This window comes from Pipra filicauda, unplaced genomic scaffold (assembly GCF_003945595.2).
Source record: "Pipra filicauda isolate LSUMZ 115617 unplaced genomic scaffold, ASM394559v2 scaffold184_size3518187_pilon, whole genome shotgun sequence".
Taxonomy (NCBI): Eukaryota; Metazoa; Chordata; class Aves; order Passeriformes; family Pipridae; genus Pipra; species Pipra filicauda.
Window position 1 is genome coordinate 3035464 of NW_024104292.1, and position 18499 is coordinate 3053962.

At 39.3% G+C, this 18499-nt stretch overlaps 1 protein-coding gene across 1 annotated transcript; it reads right to left on the reverse strand.

Annotated features, from left to right (window-relative positions):
* Nucleotides 1–8727: 8727 nt before the first annotated feature.
* On the reverse strand, nt 8728–17367 carry LRATD1 (LRAT domain containing 1). Its single transcript, XM_027750758.2, has 2 exons — nt 17233–17367; nt 8728–16631 (listed from the first exon to the last, which is right to left on the reverse strand). The coding sequence occupies exon 2, from the start codon at nt 16592–16594 to the stop codon at nt 15740–15742; it is 855 nt and encodes a 284-aa protein (XP_027606559.1). The 5' UTR covers nt 16595–16631; nt 17233–17367; the 3' UTR covers nt 8728–15739.
* Between the last annotated feature and the right edge of the window lie 1132 nt (nt 17368–18499).

Consider the following 18499-nt stretch of genomic DNA (forward strand, 5'->3'; position numbering starts at 1 on the left):
AGACCAAGAACTAATTTTACACTAGAAATTGAGGTAGGATATCAAAACATGGTAAATGCTGAGACAAACTTAATAGAAAACAAAAAGGGAGTGGATGTTTGTAAGTTCTCCAGAGTTTTCAGAATTATAATCAATTATAATTAATGTTGTGGAAAGAATATTGTACCTTTTTTAAAATTAGGAAAGAAGAAGATAAATATCTACATATTGTCTTACAGTCTCTGGTGTTGGCCACTGTAAAAAGATGGGTTAGTGAGTTAGAAAAACACATGGATTGATCTAGTAAAATAGAATTGTTTTCAAAATTAAAGGAACTAATATAAAATTTGGCTGTTAAGGTTTGAAATTTTAAACTCAATTTAAAGACTCAGCAATTAATTGATCAAAGGAAAAGGAAGTCCAGTTTAGAGGATACAGTAGGACAAAACAAAAAAACTAATAACATAGGGAACTTCCTAGCACTTATTTGTTGATTTGCTTTGTTTACCTACAGAGGGAAACTGCAAAGATAAATTCTTAAGACTGACACAGCCATGCTTAAATTTTCAGCTGACATTAATGTCAAAAATGAAAAGTGAGTGCACTGTTTTATTTATGCAGCAGAGGACAGATTTTTATCTCCCTTTTTATTTTACTCAACAGTCATTTCACTCACTGCTGCCCGATTCCAATCTGCTGTCAGTGTCTGAGGTAGCCCATGAGAGCTGAGGACAGGCAAGGCTTCCAGAGTAGAAAATTTGTTCAAATTTCCTTTGTTTGACCACTAGATGACTCTCTGTTCTATTGAAATTTAGCAGGAAAAGCTGTAGGCCCTGGGATTACAAAAATTGATGTCAGAGCGGGGTGGAGAAGAGAGGGGGCAGGGAGGGTTGGGTTTGGTTGTTTTTTCATTTGTTGTTGGTATCAGTACTTCATTATGCTTAAGGTAGCATGGTACACTCTACCCAAGGGTCAAGCAAGGTCTTGATGAAATTCATTCTGAATCATGAATCTGCATATGAATCATGAATCATCATCTGCAGCATTTCAGAGCCTGAGAAGCTGAGTGAGCTGACCAGGTATGTTATGCAGACCGCTGAAGAGAACTATTGGGCAAGGGCTTACAGTAAGTCCCAGTCTGCTCCCATGTTTTCTGCTGAATCAAAGAGCAGATGGTATGGCTGCTATTTGGTCTTCAGAATCTTAAGCAGGCACTGTGCTGTGAGTAGAAGGCTATCCACTGTTATATATTAAACTGGATGGCAACAGGCAACTCAACAAATCAATTTTTTTAGAAGTACTTCAATTTGTTTATGAAAAGTCTGGGAACTAGCACTGCTATAGCAGATGTTTATCCTTTTTTGGATGATTACGATCCTTCCCAATATAAATTACTGTCATGTGGCATAAAAAAGTCCAACAGACCCCAAGACACAAATACATTTTACTGTGCCATTGGTTGCTGCTTATGTCTGATGGAGTGAGAGAACTTTGAAGATCATATGAAGTGAATATTTACGCAACTTAGTTTTTGATGCCATGACAAGAGTCATCAACTAAACATCATTATTTGTCCAGATCTAAAGATAATAATATTTTCAGAAGACATTATGACAAGACAATTATTTGATCAGCAGAAGTTTAGCATGACATCTGAAAGTATGAGAAAGGAGAGAGATTTATTCTGGTTCCCTATTAAAATATTCTAATCCTCAAACACAAGCTGGAAGTAAAACCAATTATAGCTACTTACAGCTGAAAAAGTGTTTTCATCAAAGTGATGTGGATTTCAGAAGTATTTGTATTTTCATATACATTTTCAAAATTTATTCTAAACTGCACTCATAATGAGTGAATTAACGAATGAATAACTAGCTAACTTAGTAAACCAAATGTTAACCACATCTTTCCAAGGATCAATATTGTCACTTCTTTTTCAAGATGGGATTATTTAAATGTATTTGTAAATTTTTCAAGTAATGAAAAAAAATAGTAAAGTTCAAGTCTTTGAATAAAGAAAGACCTGGTGCAATTTATATTACTGTGAATGATATTTCAGTTTCATTCATGGCTTTATCTTTGATTCTCTTTTTAATACTTCTAGAGGAATAACTTAGACAGAGACTATGGAGTGGTGTTGGAATTTCTCAGGCAGCCATTTTCATTTGATAATTTTCAATCAAGTGTGAAATTCCTGAAGGGAGCATTTAAGATCTCTGCATCACATTTTTTTAATCTGGTTATCCTTTATTCATCTGTCTTTCTAGATAGGAAATGTCATTATTTGATGGCATTTGATAAAGTGATTTATGTCATCTGATAAATCAGAGCTTATACCATCACAGCAAAATTGAAAAAGTACAGTTGAGGAGTGAAGTAAGGATATGCAAGTGCTTCCTGTCATTTTCTTGCATTGTAAAACTTGTTAGCTATGACCTAAAATTCAATACTGGGAAATCAAGAGGTCAAGAAAAGAACTTGCAGAAAGGTAGCTAGAATTTTTTATGACTTAAATTCACCTTTGATACTAGAGAACTGTGCAACATTAGCACTTCAATGTCTCCCTCATTTTAAGTAGTTTCATGTTCTGTGCCATGGCAACTACAGGCAGACTATAACCATGAACAAATTGAGGCTAGAGAGAGCTTCAGAATCAGGTCTGGCCTTCATTCAAAACCCTTCGAAATGGATGAAAGGGTGTCTATTGACTTTGATGGACTTTGGCTTGAACTCTGCCAGATTCTACAGACAGATTTGGGTTCTGATTATGGCTCCAGATGTTCATGTATTTTATTCAATTGCTCCTTATTTATATGTATTGAATAGCACTTGGAATAAGTCCAGGAATATGGGACGTTTGCCTTCAAGAATGGTATAACAGTGAATGCAAGAACATCACCCTGTTTTAATGCCTCTGAATTTTATGTGGTTCCCTGCATAGTGACAGACATTTTGCATTCGGGATATTATCCATCACTCCAGAATTAGGTCAGGGGTGGGTGACTGTACAGTGAGGTAAGATGGAATGCTCATGGGCAAAAGAGGAAAGGAAATAATGTTCACATCAGAACTACTTCTGTAATCATTGAGGCCTGGGTCAAAATTGCACTTATCAAGATGCACCAGAACATATTTTTATTGCATTTTCTCCAGATTCCAAAGCTTCCGGACAGTGAGGAAAGGCAGGGCTTCAAGTATGTCAAGCATTATATATAATAAATAATACAATATAATATATAATGTATATCATAAGTTATAAAGAACTGTATAAGGCACTGCCAGATCAAGAGCAAGGTACCTTTAGAAAAGACAAAGACATGACTGTTTCTCTGATTTTACAAAGTAAGACTAAGTCTTTGAAAGTTTGTGGCCTTTATTTCCACTTTTGCAAGAGGAATGTGCTGATCTAAGAACATGACAAGGAGGACAAATGGTTTACCACCTGCTGCCTGAGCACTCACCCGCAAGTCACCAGTCTTGTCAAAGAGATTTCCAGTGACGAAATATGAAATGGCATTACCATCAAAACATATAAGACTATCTTTCCTTTGAAGAAAAGCAACAGCTACACTAACTTTGAAGTTTGAGGACAGGAAGGCAATTAGTTCAAAAGTACTAGACACAAATGGGGAGATGAATTCAATGTTGCCACTAATAGAAACTGGCAGTTTCAAATCCTGAAAGATGGACTTCTTATAGCACTTTTCAACTACAACTCCACAGCTAGTGAACAGATTTTGAACCGTAAGAATGAAATCACTTGAAAAACCATGTCCAATCCTCAGAAAAGTTAATCTTTCTGCTATGTGTAAATAGATTTCACAGAACTTCTACTCTGTGTGCCACCAGACCCTCACAAGCCACATATGGCTCCAATAATCTACATGTCACAGGAATAAAGCAGAGAAGATTGTGGGAATTGCGTGAATTCTTTTAAATAAAACTTTGCAGATGATGTTAGAAAGCAGACTACACTATATGCTACAGAAGAGAAAACTACTTCCTCTGCTTGCAAACGACTAAACAAGAATCTCGTTAATGAACAAGTCCTTGAACATATGAACAAAATACAGCAATTAATCACTTGAGAAATTACGGTGCTATTAAGAGTACCAAACTTGGGTCTTCCGTCTGCTTTTAACTCTGTCTTAACTTCACCTTTCTTCAGTTTACATTGGCTTAACATCAGAGCCTCAACTTCAGAATTCGAGATTTCTCAGAGCTCTGTTACAATCTCTTACATCTTTCTAATAATTTTTGCCATAGTTTTGAATAACAGCTAAGCTGAGCTATTAATCTTGAAATGCATTAACTCAACCACAAGTGGTTACATTCATTCCTTACACTTCATTCTCCTGAAAGCCATCTGCTGTCTCCTTGCTATACTGACCATCACTAACACTAACTGAGTTTCAACGAAGACAAGTGAATATATCTCTGGATGACTAGACATTCTGTTATCTATAGAAATACAGAACATAATAAAGCCTTTACTAGTAAGATTACCCAGCTGATAATCTAGAGGACTATGAGCTTTTTTCTTCTCATAATACAAGGCATCATATTAAATGTAATCTGTAATCTGTTAGCCATGTCTTTTCTTTCTGTCTGCAGGTATGCTGCCTAAGAGTAAGGTAAGACTAATGTCAATAATCACCTGAGAGTTTTCAGCAAACATAGAATATATCTGTTCTTCTTCTTTTTTTTTTTTTTTAAACAGAATCTGCTCTAATTAGCATAAAACATGAATTCAAAAATATGTGCTGATAATTTTTTCTCAGGCATGCTTGAAGATTTCATTAACAATATTTAAAACTTCAAGTGTTATGGAAATCAGCTTTAAATTAGAACACCGCTCACATTATATTGCCTCATAAAAGTTAAAATCTCCTAAAACAAGCCATCATTTTCTAACATTTTCTAAGGTACCAGTGGTGAATTCTCACAGTGGAAATCTAGTCCTCTGGCAGGCCACCAGGCAGGCTTAATTTAAATTTGACAGGTTGTAGTGCAGTGTAAGGTTTACTTGTTCAATCAAGCATTCAATTAACTAACATGTCAGTATGTTGGTCCTTTGTGGGACAAATAAAAGGCAGCTAAAGTGCATTGAGCCATCTGAATGGATAGTTGTGTAATTAATATTTGCTTTTAATTTATTGTAAGATGTCCAGATGCTCTGGCAATCAGTTCCTGAGAAATCCTTAAAATAATTGACTGAGTTCTGTAAACTTTCTAGAGGGCAGCAGGTTTTCCTGTTTTCTCTATGCGATTAAAATTGGGCAAATGATTCAGACCCTTTAAATTTTTAAAAATCTTTTTTATTAACATAATTTTTACATTTATGACAGAATTTCTCTGTAATTTAATGTTTGTTTACTACTAGGGTTTATCTATTATCTATACCCCGTCTCAGACTGTCATTGTTTTGGGACCACACTGCATTCTCCAACTCAGTAAACCAAGATTTATTGGTTTGGGAGAGAAGGTGGCTTGTAATTTCAGGACATTTTCTTTTTCTCAGTTAATCTCATCTTTGTTAGCTGCTCCATCAGTTAATCTTAGTTGTGTAAACACTGAACCAGGAGAGGGAAAGGCATTTGAAGTGTGTGATTTTATTACATATGAGTTGAGATAGGATGAGTTGTCCTCTGAAAGCATGGCTCTCTTTCTACTGCTTAGATAAGTAATTTAGACTATATGTAAAACTTTTAGGTGAAAAACTGGAGGAGGGGGGAGATCAGAGCTTTTCAGTCTGTTTCCATCTCAACTACAATAGCTATCCTAAACATTTCCTATAGCCATTGGAAATTCAGGTATCTTCAGATCTTTATGTGGCAAAACTTTGCATTTCACCAAGGCCTGAGAGTGAATGGAGTGCTTCTCAGCTAACCAAAAGACTGGCTATATATACTTAACATCACCTGGTGACACTGACACCGTGGGAATAGCAAGGACATTTCTAAATATCATTCCACTGGTGACCATTTGTCTCATAAGACACTACAGGCCCTAGTGGGAGGTTCATCATGTGTTCCACTGTGCCCTGTCCAACACACTATTTTGTATGTCTGGTAAGTCCTAGAACTGATTTTTATCTCCACTCCCCATTGCATTTGCATCATGTAGTTATGCATTTCCCCCAATCAGACACTGGACAAAATGTCATTTGCAGAAGGATCATTCCCACAGCTATCACCCCTGGCTTATTTTTCCCCTGACCAAAGTTGTATTGATTTTCCTACTGCCATCTTCCTTGTTAACAGTTAATGATCCCACTGAATGTACAGATAATAGAGATGCCAGTATCCTTGTAGGGGTTAGCTGTGATCACACAGACATCCTCCCACCAAAATACCAAAAAAAAATAGTAATAACAGAGATCCCACAAACATTCATCTACATAGACACATTAATTTGAATGGTAATAGAAATCTCACCCAGAAGGGGTAGATTAGCTCATAAATCAGATTTAAGGAATACCTTTTCAAACTTTACATCTTGAATTCAAGATATAGAGGGTTCATTTTTAAGATAAACTGCTTAGCAGCTACTTCTTTTTTACATGTAATACACTATGCTAACTTCTATGTTTAAAAATACTAAAATATTTAATGTTTAGTAGGATACAATACTAAATTCTATGTTTTGTAAGATTTATTTTACAGCTATGAAAGTTTTTTAAAATATGTGAGCCATATTTTCCAAGCTCCACTTAATCTATCTTCAACATTCAGTTTCTGACTGGAGTCTGCTTGGGGACTTTATTTTCAGGAGGCAGAAGTTTGACAATATTTGGAAAAATAACCAGTTTGAGAGGTCTTCAGTGAAATACTGAGAAGTTGAGGCACCACAAATGACTAGTCATTTTTGTAAAACACGGAACATTGTGAACAAAACCAATAAAAAACTCTTTCATGTTTTTGAGCTATTCAGTCTGAAACTAGTTCATATAAGGTTTGGAATAGTTAAAGAATATGACCTGAGTTTTCCTGCCAATATGATAACTCTTTTAAAGTCAAAATGGTATGTATTTCTTTTCCTTAGCATTGTTATAGTAAAGCACATCTTATTTTTTTTTAAATCTATGAATGCTGCAAATCAAACGGCTCCCTCAATATCAATACAAGTCTTATTCCCGTTTCAAGGAAATAAGAAATATATGACAGTCCACAGCTGAACATGAAAAAAAATTCTACCTCTGACATTTTATGCTCCTGCTTTATTTCCATTCACGTTATCTTGGACATTACTCTTAGGAAAGTCATTAAAAGTTCAAAGGTATGTATGAGATTAAGGCTTTCAGGAGAATGAAATTGAAGATCGGTTTTCAGTACTGATATCTCTTGCAGTATGCAAAAATTTGACATTTCTATTGCTCTTGGGGTATATTATCAGCAGACAGTGAACTTAACTTTGGGTTCCCACGGATTAAGAAAAGTTACTAGCATGCTGTGAAACGGAAAAGCAAAAGATTATCCTCTTTATTCAGCATATGTATGCAGGCTTCTAGCATGCCAAAATTTAAAGGGTATAATTTCTATAATTGGTATTCCTAACACAGTGAAAGTTTTATCTGAATGTTTCTGAGCTTATCTGTATACAAAAGCACAAGTATAAAAGAACAGTCCAAGATTTCTGCTGAGCATGACTTTTTTTTTAGAGTCTTTTTTTTCTAACAATTTTTTCCCCTATTTATTATTGGGAGATAAAGTAGGAAACTCTTTTGCAGCCCTTAGCTAGAGCTAATGGGACCCAGGCAGTATTACCGCCAGAATGAATCTGCATGTTAACTAACCCTTTGTGTAAGGGTCTAGCACCTGACACTCTTTTATATTGCCATAATTAAATAAGTTGATGGGTCAATTAAAGTGAACTTTTCACTAATAATGACCTTTCATTACAACTAACTGAAGAATCAATGGTATGAAGTCAGCCAGGCTGGAAACACTAATACAGAAAGCCTGTCAGATGCAGACATGTAACAAAGTCTGCACCTAAAGCTAAAGTAGGGCTCTGTCATATTAACAGTTGTATCATATAGTCTGATAAAGATTAATGCATTCATCTGTGTTCAATGAAGTTGTACTTTAACACGCAATCTAATTTTCTTAAAAGTAACTGTTGCTGACGCTTAGTCGAATGTTTTAATTACCAGCAGTGTTATGGTGGTCAATGATTTGTTATATTGGATCTACCAAATATTAAGGAGCTTCAGCAGGATAGGTGAGTGAATTCTCTTTCATCCACAGCCTCTGGAAACACAGAAATCTCTGGGCAAGGATTCAGTTCTGACAGTGATTTCTAGTGATGGGCTTGTACATGGAAAAAGTCTTCGTATCACCACAGGTGGTTTGACGAGGATGAAGAATTTTGGTAAATTAGTAAGAGATTCATAATCTTTCATTAGGTGTGACAAAAACATCATGGGTGAGGATACAGAATAATGAGGCTATTCTAGTTCTGGAAATTTCATTTGTCAAGGTCTCAGAGGTGTCACTCTCCGCAATTCACATAAAGAACTCAATGGGTCTTGACAGAGCTGATTTTCACCTGCTATCCATTAGGTAAAGTTTCTAAAAGCAGTCAGTGCTAGCCTAACTGTAGCCCAAATAACTTTGGTGAAAGTTCACTAATGAGTTCAATGGAGAGTGCCAAATCAATAGTAAGTGCTTTTCAAAGTCCCACCACTTAGTCTTTGAAATAAACATATCAATTAAAAAAACATAATATGAGAAAAGCCAAGAAATATCAATGCCAGCCACTTCTTTACTTCAGAAACAACTACACAACAATAGTTGAGCATGTCTGAACAACAGAACACTGCAAATTTCCAAAATATTACAGAGAGGAGGAACACATTCAAACTATGAAAAAACCTTTGTGGTACTATCCATTTAAAGATGCCAAAGAGAAAAATGGATGGATACTTCACTAGATCATTCTTTTATTTATAAATACAGAAGTCAGTAGCAGCACAGTTCATTCTAAAAGGGTACTTCATTATTGCAAAGTGTAGTGTTTCTTGATATTTTTCCTCCAGTAAGTAGCAATATGTCAAAACCCACATATTTAACTCACTGCTCTTGATGTCAGAAGACCATGGCATACCCTAAAGAACAAACATTTGAATAGTGTTAAAATCCTGTCAGCGAAGTCTTGGGTATCCATCTGTTGCACAGATAATATACATACTGAAATGACTGCCATTTGTTACCAATACTAACAAAATAGTCAAGACTTCTTGTGTGTGTATGCATAATATATGTATTGCATATCTGCATATATGCAAATCTTATGTATATACATCTATTAGTTGTATGTAAATATGCATATAAATTTCTGCTTAAATATTTACAAACAATTAGTATATTTTTCAGGTTTAGTTTTTATATTGCTTTCAGTTGACTGAAAGGGCATATGGAAACAATAGGGACATATGGAAAAAAAGATCTGTTTTAAGACCAGATTGTGATATGTTTACTCATGTTGAATAACATACAAGAAATATTCCTTCTGTGGCATAAAATACTCTGTTGTGAAGAAGTGTCACAATGCAGCAAATTGTATTTATTCACGCTGTAAGATATTTACCTGCAGTAGTGATAGTGTCATGTCAGAACTAAATCTGGGGTTTGATTGTTAAATTTATTTCCTAATTGTATTCTATGATAATTTTTTCGAGGCAGGGTTACTCTTTTTTTTTTTTACACAAACTGGGAACAGACTCTTACCTCTGCAGTATAGAAATTACCAAGAAGGATTATTGAGGTCTCCCATTTATAAACATTATGCTGCTTAGTTTACAAGCTTAAAAATGTGACTTTCAAAATGGATTGCTAATGCCACACTGTATCCAAATAGTGTTTAAACTGAAAAATTATTTGCTACTTAATGCTGTTGAGACACTGCACTCACCCTATTTTGCCTAGGCAGTAGCATGGGTCTCCAAAGTGTGAATGGTTTTATGCATGAGGTGTGCAGTTACTCACCCTCATACACCTTGGAGAAGAGAAAGAATGGAATTTCAAGCTTGTCTCTGAACATCTTCCTTGAACAGCCTGAAGTTTAACTGCAAACTCTCCTACCCTTTCCTGCTGCACCCACACTGTTTCAAAAGTCCACCTGAGTTCCTGTCAAAAGAGCTGGAGATATTGGCTCTGCAGCACTTCTGCAGCACAGAAGCTCAAGCCTGTACTCTAAACTTCAATTTTCTATTTGTGGCCAACACATATACCCACACAGACACACAAGAGAAAGTTAAAGGGATGTTTGAAAAGCATTAACCCACTTCACCTGGGAAAATTTGCATAGATGATTACTATATGTACAAGTAAGAAAACATAATTAAGGCCCTTCTGGTAGACATCACACACGAACCTTCCATTAAATTCTATAGGAGGTTGATGCTGAGGCCTTGATCCTCACTAGTCCTACTCCTTGATTTTAGCCCAAAGTAAATGCCCCATGAAGGGGATAGATCTTTTATTTTAAAGATCCTGATCCTGCAAACAGTTTTACATACATAGATCATCTGCAGAATCAGAAATGCCCCAAGGCCCCATAATAAAAATATGAAAAAAAATATATAAAGGCATATTTTAAATCTGCATGGCCTCTGTTAATGGAAGTTCTATAGTTCCTCTACACATTTTCAGAGAGACACATTTTGCTCACAAAATATTATAAATTAAGAAATGAAAGTGCATATTACTAGTTCCTCAATTATAAATTCCCTAGGAAAAAAATTCTAGTTTACTTCTCAATGGTAAATATGGATAAAGTAACTGCTAATTCCAACAGCATTTCAATATAAAAAAATAGAATTTCACTGGGGATTTGGATTATTTAGACAAGATAACACTATTTTGCAAAAGAGATAATGCAGAAAGCCACAACCACTTTAAAAAATACAGCACTGGCAGTTTACATCTGTATAGATTATATCTATATAACCTAGAACAAATCCACAGATATGCCCAGTAACAGAAGATTCTTAGTTCATTCCCTTTTTTCAACGTAACATCTACACTACTCTCTTTTTGATTTACAAGCAGTTAAGTACTTGATTCCAGTATTCATTATTTTCCTTGACAATAAAACTGTAAAGAAAACCTGACAGAAAAAAAAATACATTGTGTCAGAGGATCCATGAACATAGGGCAGCTTTACATGTCAAATTTGAAATCCAAGTACAGAAAAGTTAAAAATTTCATAATAATTAAGCCAGCAAATAAATTCCAGACCTGCCATGGAAACACTGACACTTGACCTAACAGCAGCACTTGATCACACTGTAGTCATATATTATTATCCTTTAAACCCTAATTCTGCAGTGAATCTGCCCTCAGCATGGTAGCCCAGTCACACCTCCTTATATATTTCTCGGTTAATTCTTTGGTACTGGCACTTAGATCTTTCTCCTGGGTTCTAAAGCAGAAAGCACACTGTCTTCACACCATAAGCAGCAACATATAAAACTTTTTAGTCACATCCAAGTATAATTATGGGCAGAACACTGTCCACAAGCTGCTCTAATAGAAATCTTTCATAGAAAATAGCTAATCTTGAAACTAGCAGCAGCTACCCCAGACTGCTACTTCCTCTGTAGGTGCAGATAGAGGGTGAGGAACCGGGCAGGCTGAGGTACCTGATCTCACAAGATGCTATGTGTCTTGAGTGAGATACAGCGTGCCTTCAACTCCAGCCAACATTGCCTGGAGTTACAGATGTTCAATACATCGCATAAACAGGTCTGTAAATTCTGGCAGAGTTTTGCACATTACTTACCTGAATATGAAAGACACTTAAGTGAAATGAGGCAGGATAATTAAGACTCTTCACACTCTACCACAAACCAAGGGCCACATCTTCTTTTAACCTGAAATCCACTATACAGATCAATAGCATATTGCCATAAAATTTATGCTATGAGGGGTTTTGTTTTTTGGGTTTTTTTTGTTTGTTTGTTTTAATTTTATACAACCATAAGACTTGGAAGGAAAACAGAATTCTAACAAATGAAAACAAAGTAATCTGGAAACATAAGATGGAGATGGAGACAAAATTTGACAGTGGTAAAACCTATTTTGCCACCCATCCTTACAGTCCTCTCCCAGTATGCAGTCAACAAACCGTAAGCATTTTGGTCATCACAGGGAAACATTTCACAAAGGCTCTCTATGTTTCAAGAGGACATGAATTGAATTTTTAATAAAAATTAGTCTCAAAGCTATTCAAAAGATTGCATTTTGAAAAGAGAAAGAAAATTGTATCTAAGCAAAATTGTATAGAACCGTTACCCAAAGAACTAACAGAAAGCTTGAAACGTGACACAGAAGAAAGACACGCAAAGTATCCTGACATTGCAATGTCATATTACAAGTCAGTACTTCAAGAGCAATGAATGAGATGTAAATATTTACCCTAGGTAGCTAGACTGAAGAATGCAAACAGATTCCATAGATATAATACAATTTGTCAATATCTTTACTGCTGGAAATGGAAATGTTAACTCCAGTAGGCCACTGATCCTGAAAGATGAGTATAATCAATTACATTTTTTACTTGTCAGTCATTCACATCATTGGCTTTCTTGCAGCTGACTGCTCCCCGGCCTTCCATTTCTTGTTTCAAGGCATTGAACAACTTTTTATATCTGCTCTTCACTCAGTTTTTTACATAGATTCCCTACTGCCATCTCAGGTTAACACTGTTTGTTTCAGAGCTAGTCTGTTTTCTTCCCTTGTTTTCTCAGTGTTGCCCGTGCCCCGTCTCCCATCTCAGAAAGGTGGCCCCTCTGATCTCTGAAGTGTCATCTTAAATTTCACTCTTCGTCAAGGTCCAAAAATTTTATCCATCTCTTACAACCTGATCCAAAGCTCACTGAAGCCAGCAAAAGCCTTTCCATTAACTTCAATGGACTATGAATCAGGACCAGATTGCTGTCAATAGCTCCGGACTGAAATCTAGCAAGAGGAAAAACAACAAAAGAAAGTGTATGCATACCCTTGTTGTTAATTACAGACTGCTACCTGAACATAGTCATGGTAATACTATATCTTAGAAATAGTCACAGATGGTATTAACCTAAGATATTTTCTACAGTCCTTATGCAAAGGACTAAAGCCTTATATTGTTGTAATTTTATCTATACAAATTTGGAGTTATGCCAAAGACTTCTGACAGTTTTTGAATAAATAGGCATACACTAGTTCCTATCACTTCTTTTATATACTATAAAATACCATTCTACATCTAGCTAGGTAAAACAAGGAAAATTGTCATGTTTATGAATCAGGTTAGTAAATCCTTATGGAAAAAATCCAGAGTTAAAATGGTTTAGTAGAGTGACAGAGTATTCAGAAAGCACAGTGAAAAGTTTAAAGACAGCATGTTTTAAATTCTCACTAGTGAGGATATACAATGCTATTCCTGTAAGGAACCTCTGTCTAATCTTATGCTATTAATCTAACAGCAATTTGAAGAAAAAGAATCAGCAATAACACCGTGACTCTCCTTCATTCTTCTTGCCTTCATTCATTAACATTCTGTTACTTATTCCCTCTTCATGTCATTCTCCCTGACTTTTACAACCTCATATCTCTAAAGCATAATTTTTATAAGGAAAAATTAGAATAAATTGCTTTTGCCCACCTTTCCTTCTCCTACCACTTTTTAGTTTTTTGTAAGTGCCTTATTGTAAAGCCAGTGCTTTTCCACAATCCCAAAGCACTCCCACAAAGTGGTATAGGGAAATCAGTTCTAACAGATAATTTAGGAGATCAAATGGAGTAAAATAATTAAGAGACACAACTACTATGTAGCAGATTCTGTTCCTGTTATGGGAAAAGCTATCATCATCAAACAGCAACTATTGCCTGCATAAAGCCAAAATATTACACATTTATTAAAAGGTATCCTGTGGTTTGAGGTTATTTCAACAGTAATTACAACTCACATTTTTACCCTATACTGTACGAAACAAGGTATTTTAGGGGAGGAGATAAGAGTAACACTGGCTATTACCACATAACTTTGCCAAGTGTATCAGAAAATACAAAGCCAGTTAGATGACCTTCACTGAGAGGGTACAGTTTTGAGGGTAGAGGTTTGGGTTTTTTTTTGGGGGTTTTTTTTTGTTTGTTTTTTTTTTTTTAATAAAGATATTTATGCTGACACTTGAAGTACACTCCACCCTCACAGCTTCAGCTATGGGAGGCAAATGTTTGTAGAAATGAAGTTACTGTTGCAACAAGGCTGCTTATGACATTGTTTAATTAAAAAAAAAAAAAAAAGACACAGTACATTGATAGGGGGTGGAGTGTATCGTAGATACAAAAGAGGGGTATTACTTCTCTTCTGTTGTCTGACATTGATGTGGGAAGAGAAGACAAAAACAAATGCATTTTCTTTCCAGCATTGAAACATGCAAAGACAAAATGCTCATTACAAGTTGTATGCAGCTCAGAATAATAATAAAAAGAAATGCCCCAGTATACTTGTTTGAATTTTTTAAAGATATATATATATTTAATTCTCTGATCTTTCAATTCAAAACTTAGAATTAAGCAATGAGTGAACAGGATCTGAAATACAGACAAGGCATTGCTCACATCACATTAAAAGGCATCTTTTAAATGCTGCTGTGGATTTCTAAACTTACACTGAACAGAATTTTTAGTTGCTGGGAATTTGAAATGCAAGATGAACCTGGCCACATTACATCTACTTTCTTTAAGTGGAATTGTAAATATGTAATAAATTGCTGTTTCAAAGAGGCAACATGCAGAATTCAAAATTATTTGTTTCTTGCAGGATTCTGTTGACCTGTGCATGAAGACGTATTGAAGCAGTGGTGCAGTGAGAATCACTACAGCGATACAAATCCACAGCTCAAGCATGAGATCCTAGAGGCTGGATCTCTGAGGAGCAACACAGAGTATACTGTTTTCCAAAATACACCACTTCTTTTAACCAATGAATTTAGTTTGAGGAAAACTGCTGCTCAAAAACTTTTTTTTTTCAGAAGAAAAACGGCAGGAAGAATGGGAGAAGGGAAGAGGTGGAAAAAGCTTATGCATTATGATGACATTTAGCAGGGAGCTGCAAACAGAAAGCAAAGGCAAATATTTTAAATGTGATAGATTTCAACCAGAAATATGAAAGTATTTTCCCCGTAAATTACTTGCCAGAATCGGCTGGGACAACATTTGGATTGCAGCTACAGGCTGAAGCAACATGTTACGAAACAAAACAAACAGGCATTTATCCCCCACACCAACACCCCCTTCCTCTCCCAGTTAGCAAAGTATGACTGATACTTTTGGTTGACTGCAAGGCAAGTATTAGCTAGAATCTCATTAAGCTAGATCCACATCCACGGTCCCAGATGTTTAAAACTTATCATGGATTAAAGCCATGAAATAAAAATTAAAGAAATTTCAATTTGAAATTTTATTGGCGTGTTGCTAGAATGGTCAACATCGATTGACAGGAGAGACTTTGTCCACATATTCTGAGAACAGCCTTCCTGCACCTCCCCCCTTTTCTTCCTCCCTCTTGCTCTTTCAGCATTAATGCTATTAAAAGCCAAACAAAATACTGGCTATGGGTGTAAAGAATGCTGGTTTTTTTGGAATGTTGCCATGGATCCTGCTTCCAGTTATGTCCCACGGAAGGAAGGTGTAGCCTCCTGTCTCTGTGGCAGGCTGGTCTCCCCGGGCAGGGCAGAAAGAAGATAGCCATGTACTCCTACTCCTCCCTATTCTTTCCCATCCACTATAGTCAGGTCTTTGATCACCCTCAGTTTGCCACTGGCATCGATCCTGCGCTTCTCGCGTATTAGATCCTCCAGGCTGTGGAACCTCACTGTGTGCACCTTGTTCTCTGCCAAGTGGATCTTGAGATAGTACTGCTGCTGGTGCTGGGTGCCGGCAGCCGCCTGCAGCTCCCCCCCGGCTTTGAACTCCCGTTTCCCGAAGCGGCACCAGGCGGCGAAGCTCTCGGAGTTAGTCCAGCAGATCTCGTCGCTTTTTAAGCCCAGGTGCCCGCAGGCGTTCTGCACCACCAGCTCCGCCACCAGCGGGCGGAAGCGGTACCAGCTATTCACCACCCGGCCCACGTTGCCCGCGGCCGCCTCGTACAAGCTGTCCTGGCGGATCTGCCCCTGGTGCAGGTGGATGATCTGCCCGCCGCCCACGTACACCGCCCAGTGCGGCGGCGGGTGCTCCGACGGCCCCAGGTAGAGCAGCTCCAGCAGGTCCCCCGGCTTGCAGAGGGCAGGCAGGGCTGACACCGAGTAGACGCTGAGGTCCCCAGCCTGGGGGCCGCTGCTGACCTTGGAGAAGATGCATTCCTGGCCGCGGAAAGCGGAGAACTGGGTCTCGTTCAGCACCAGCTGGTGGTGGAGGTGGTGGGTGGGCGTCTCCTGGCCAGGGCTGCCGGAGCCCTTCACGCCGTACTTGTCTGGCTGGCCTCGCTCGTCCAGGTCCTCCTCCTCATCCGAAAAGAAGTAAGCCACCCCGACGCGTAGCTCGTCCTTCTCGATCCCCGAGGGGTCCCCGGTCGGCAGCTCGCTGTAATTCAGGTGGGTGATGCGATCCAGTTGATTTCCCATCAATGACAGGGCGAGGCAAGGGTAGGAATCGCCGGATCTGAAGGAGGGCGGGGTGGGCACAGACAGAGAACAAGAGATGGGAAGGAGAGTGCAAGCGGAGGGAAGAAAGAACGAAAGAAAAAAAAAATAAATCAAGGCACATACAAAAGACTTCAGCGATTCCGCCCTAAGCCCCCATCCCTCCCTCACTGCTTCCCTCCCCTCTGCGCAAGGGATAAACTTCCAGTGCGGATCCTTCCCCTACCCCCAGGGTGCGGGGCAGGGCAGAGCCCCGACTCCCCGGCACTCTCCCCACGGTACTGGAGCGCCCGGTTCCCAGTGCCGGGAGAGAAGGAGGCTCCCGCCGTCCGTCAGCGCTGCGCGGGGGGACCGAGCTGCCCCGGGAGTCTCCTCTCCCCGCCCTGCGAGGGGAGAGGGCTCCAGGAGGGTCTAGCCGGAGGGTCCCAAGCCCTCCCTTCCGCCAGCACAGCCGAGCCGAGCCGCGCTGCTTACGGGGAGGCGGCTGGAGGAGCCCCCGGGGCTGGCACCCCTGCCCGCCCGCTCCCCACAGCCCGCCCGGGACCCGGCAAAGAACAGGAAAAGCGCAGGAGAGCGGCACCCTCCCACACCCGAGGGGTCCCTCCCGTCCCGCTCCGTACCCGTGGTCGCCCAGCGCCAGAACCCCCCCAAACTCCTTTAAAGTCGTCCTGTCCCCATGGGCGCCGCAGAAGGAAGCCAGCTCTGTCCTCCCCGCCGCTGCTGCCGCTGCCGCCGCCCGGCTCCTCCGCCCGCGCCGCTCTGGGCGGCCCGGCCCCTCCGGCGGCCCTAAGTAGCGGCGGCGCCGCTGCCGAGCCCGCCCCGGCCCCGCTCATTGGCCGCGCCGCGCCCCGCGCTGGCGGGGCTGGGCCGTCTCACGGCCCCACCGGGCCCCGGACCCCGACCCGCGGCTGCCCCGGGGCTGCACAGGCGGGGCCTGCCGGGGAAAGGGCGTTAGACCACCTCGCGAAGCCGCTGCAAAGCTAACCCCTGCACCAGAGGAAATAAAAAGAAATTAAAAAAAAAAAGTCGTTTTTATCCAGCTAGCCCGCCCAGGTTCAGCAGGTGGGACGCGCGCGGCCAAGAGTTGTTCCGTCCCTCGAGGCTGGACGTGGGTGTCCCCTCACCTCACTTCAGCGGTCTCACGTTGTGCCTGTGCAGTCTAAGCTGATAGCCTGGGTTTCCCTTTGGTGAGGAGAGACAGGCATTTCCAGAGGGCTGTTCCTCTTACCTGTTGTGCCTCCTGTTTTAGGAATTGCCCTAAGGAGGTGCCTTGCCATTGCCTCTTGCCATCGCCTAGATGTGAAGTCGGAATGTTTGATGGTTGGCATTAGGTGAAATGACACATCTGAATGAAGTAGCAGTTGTGGGTTGTCCTCAGATGTGACTGAAGACATTGTGTCCTCAGACATGCTATGGTTTAAGTAAAATATTAGACTGCCTGACAGTAGCAGTCCATTCCTTCTGAAAATGTATGAAATCTAAGATCCGTCATCTGTACTAGCCAATAACAATGCACACTTAACCATCTAATTTTGCACATTATGGAAATGGAACTCAGAAAGCCTTTTCCCATGAGGTTGTGTCAAAGATGGGATGGTAACCTGGTTCTTCTGACTTCTTAGTCTTCTGCTCTAACCATGTGAACTTCTAAAAAGTGAGAATTTAAATATTTTAAGACACTTCATGAAAAAAATCTAATGACGTTCTTTGGTTCAGATGTGAATCATATTAAAGTACCATTTTTAGCTTGAAGTAAATCTACTACTTTCTTCACAGTGGAAATAGTTTTGTCATCTAGACATAAGTATTTCTGCTTTCAGTGTGTCAGTAGATAATATCTCTCTTCACTGCTGTCCTTTCCCCAGTCTTCAGGTTTAATTAACTGAG

Excerpts from the sequence above, each read along its gene's own strand:
- LRATD1 (XM_027750758.2), bottom strand. The coding sequence starts at position 16,594 with ATGGGAAATCAACTGGATCGCATCACCCACCTGAATTACAGCGAGCTG.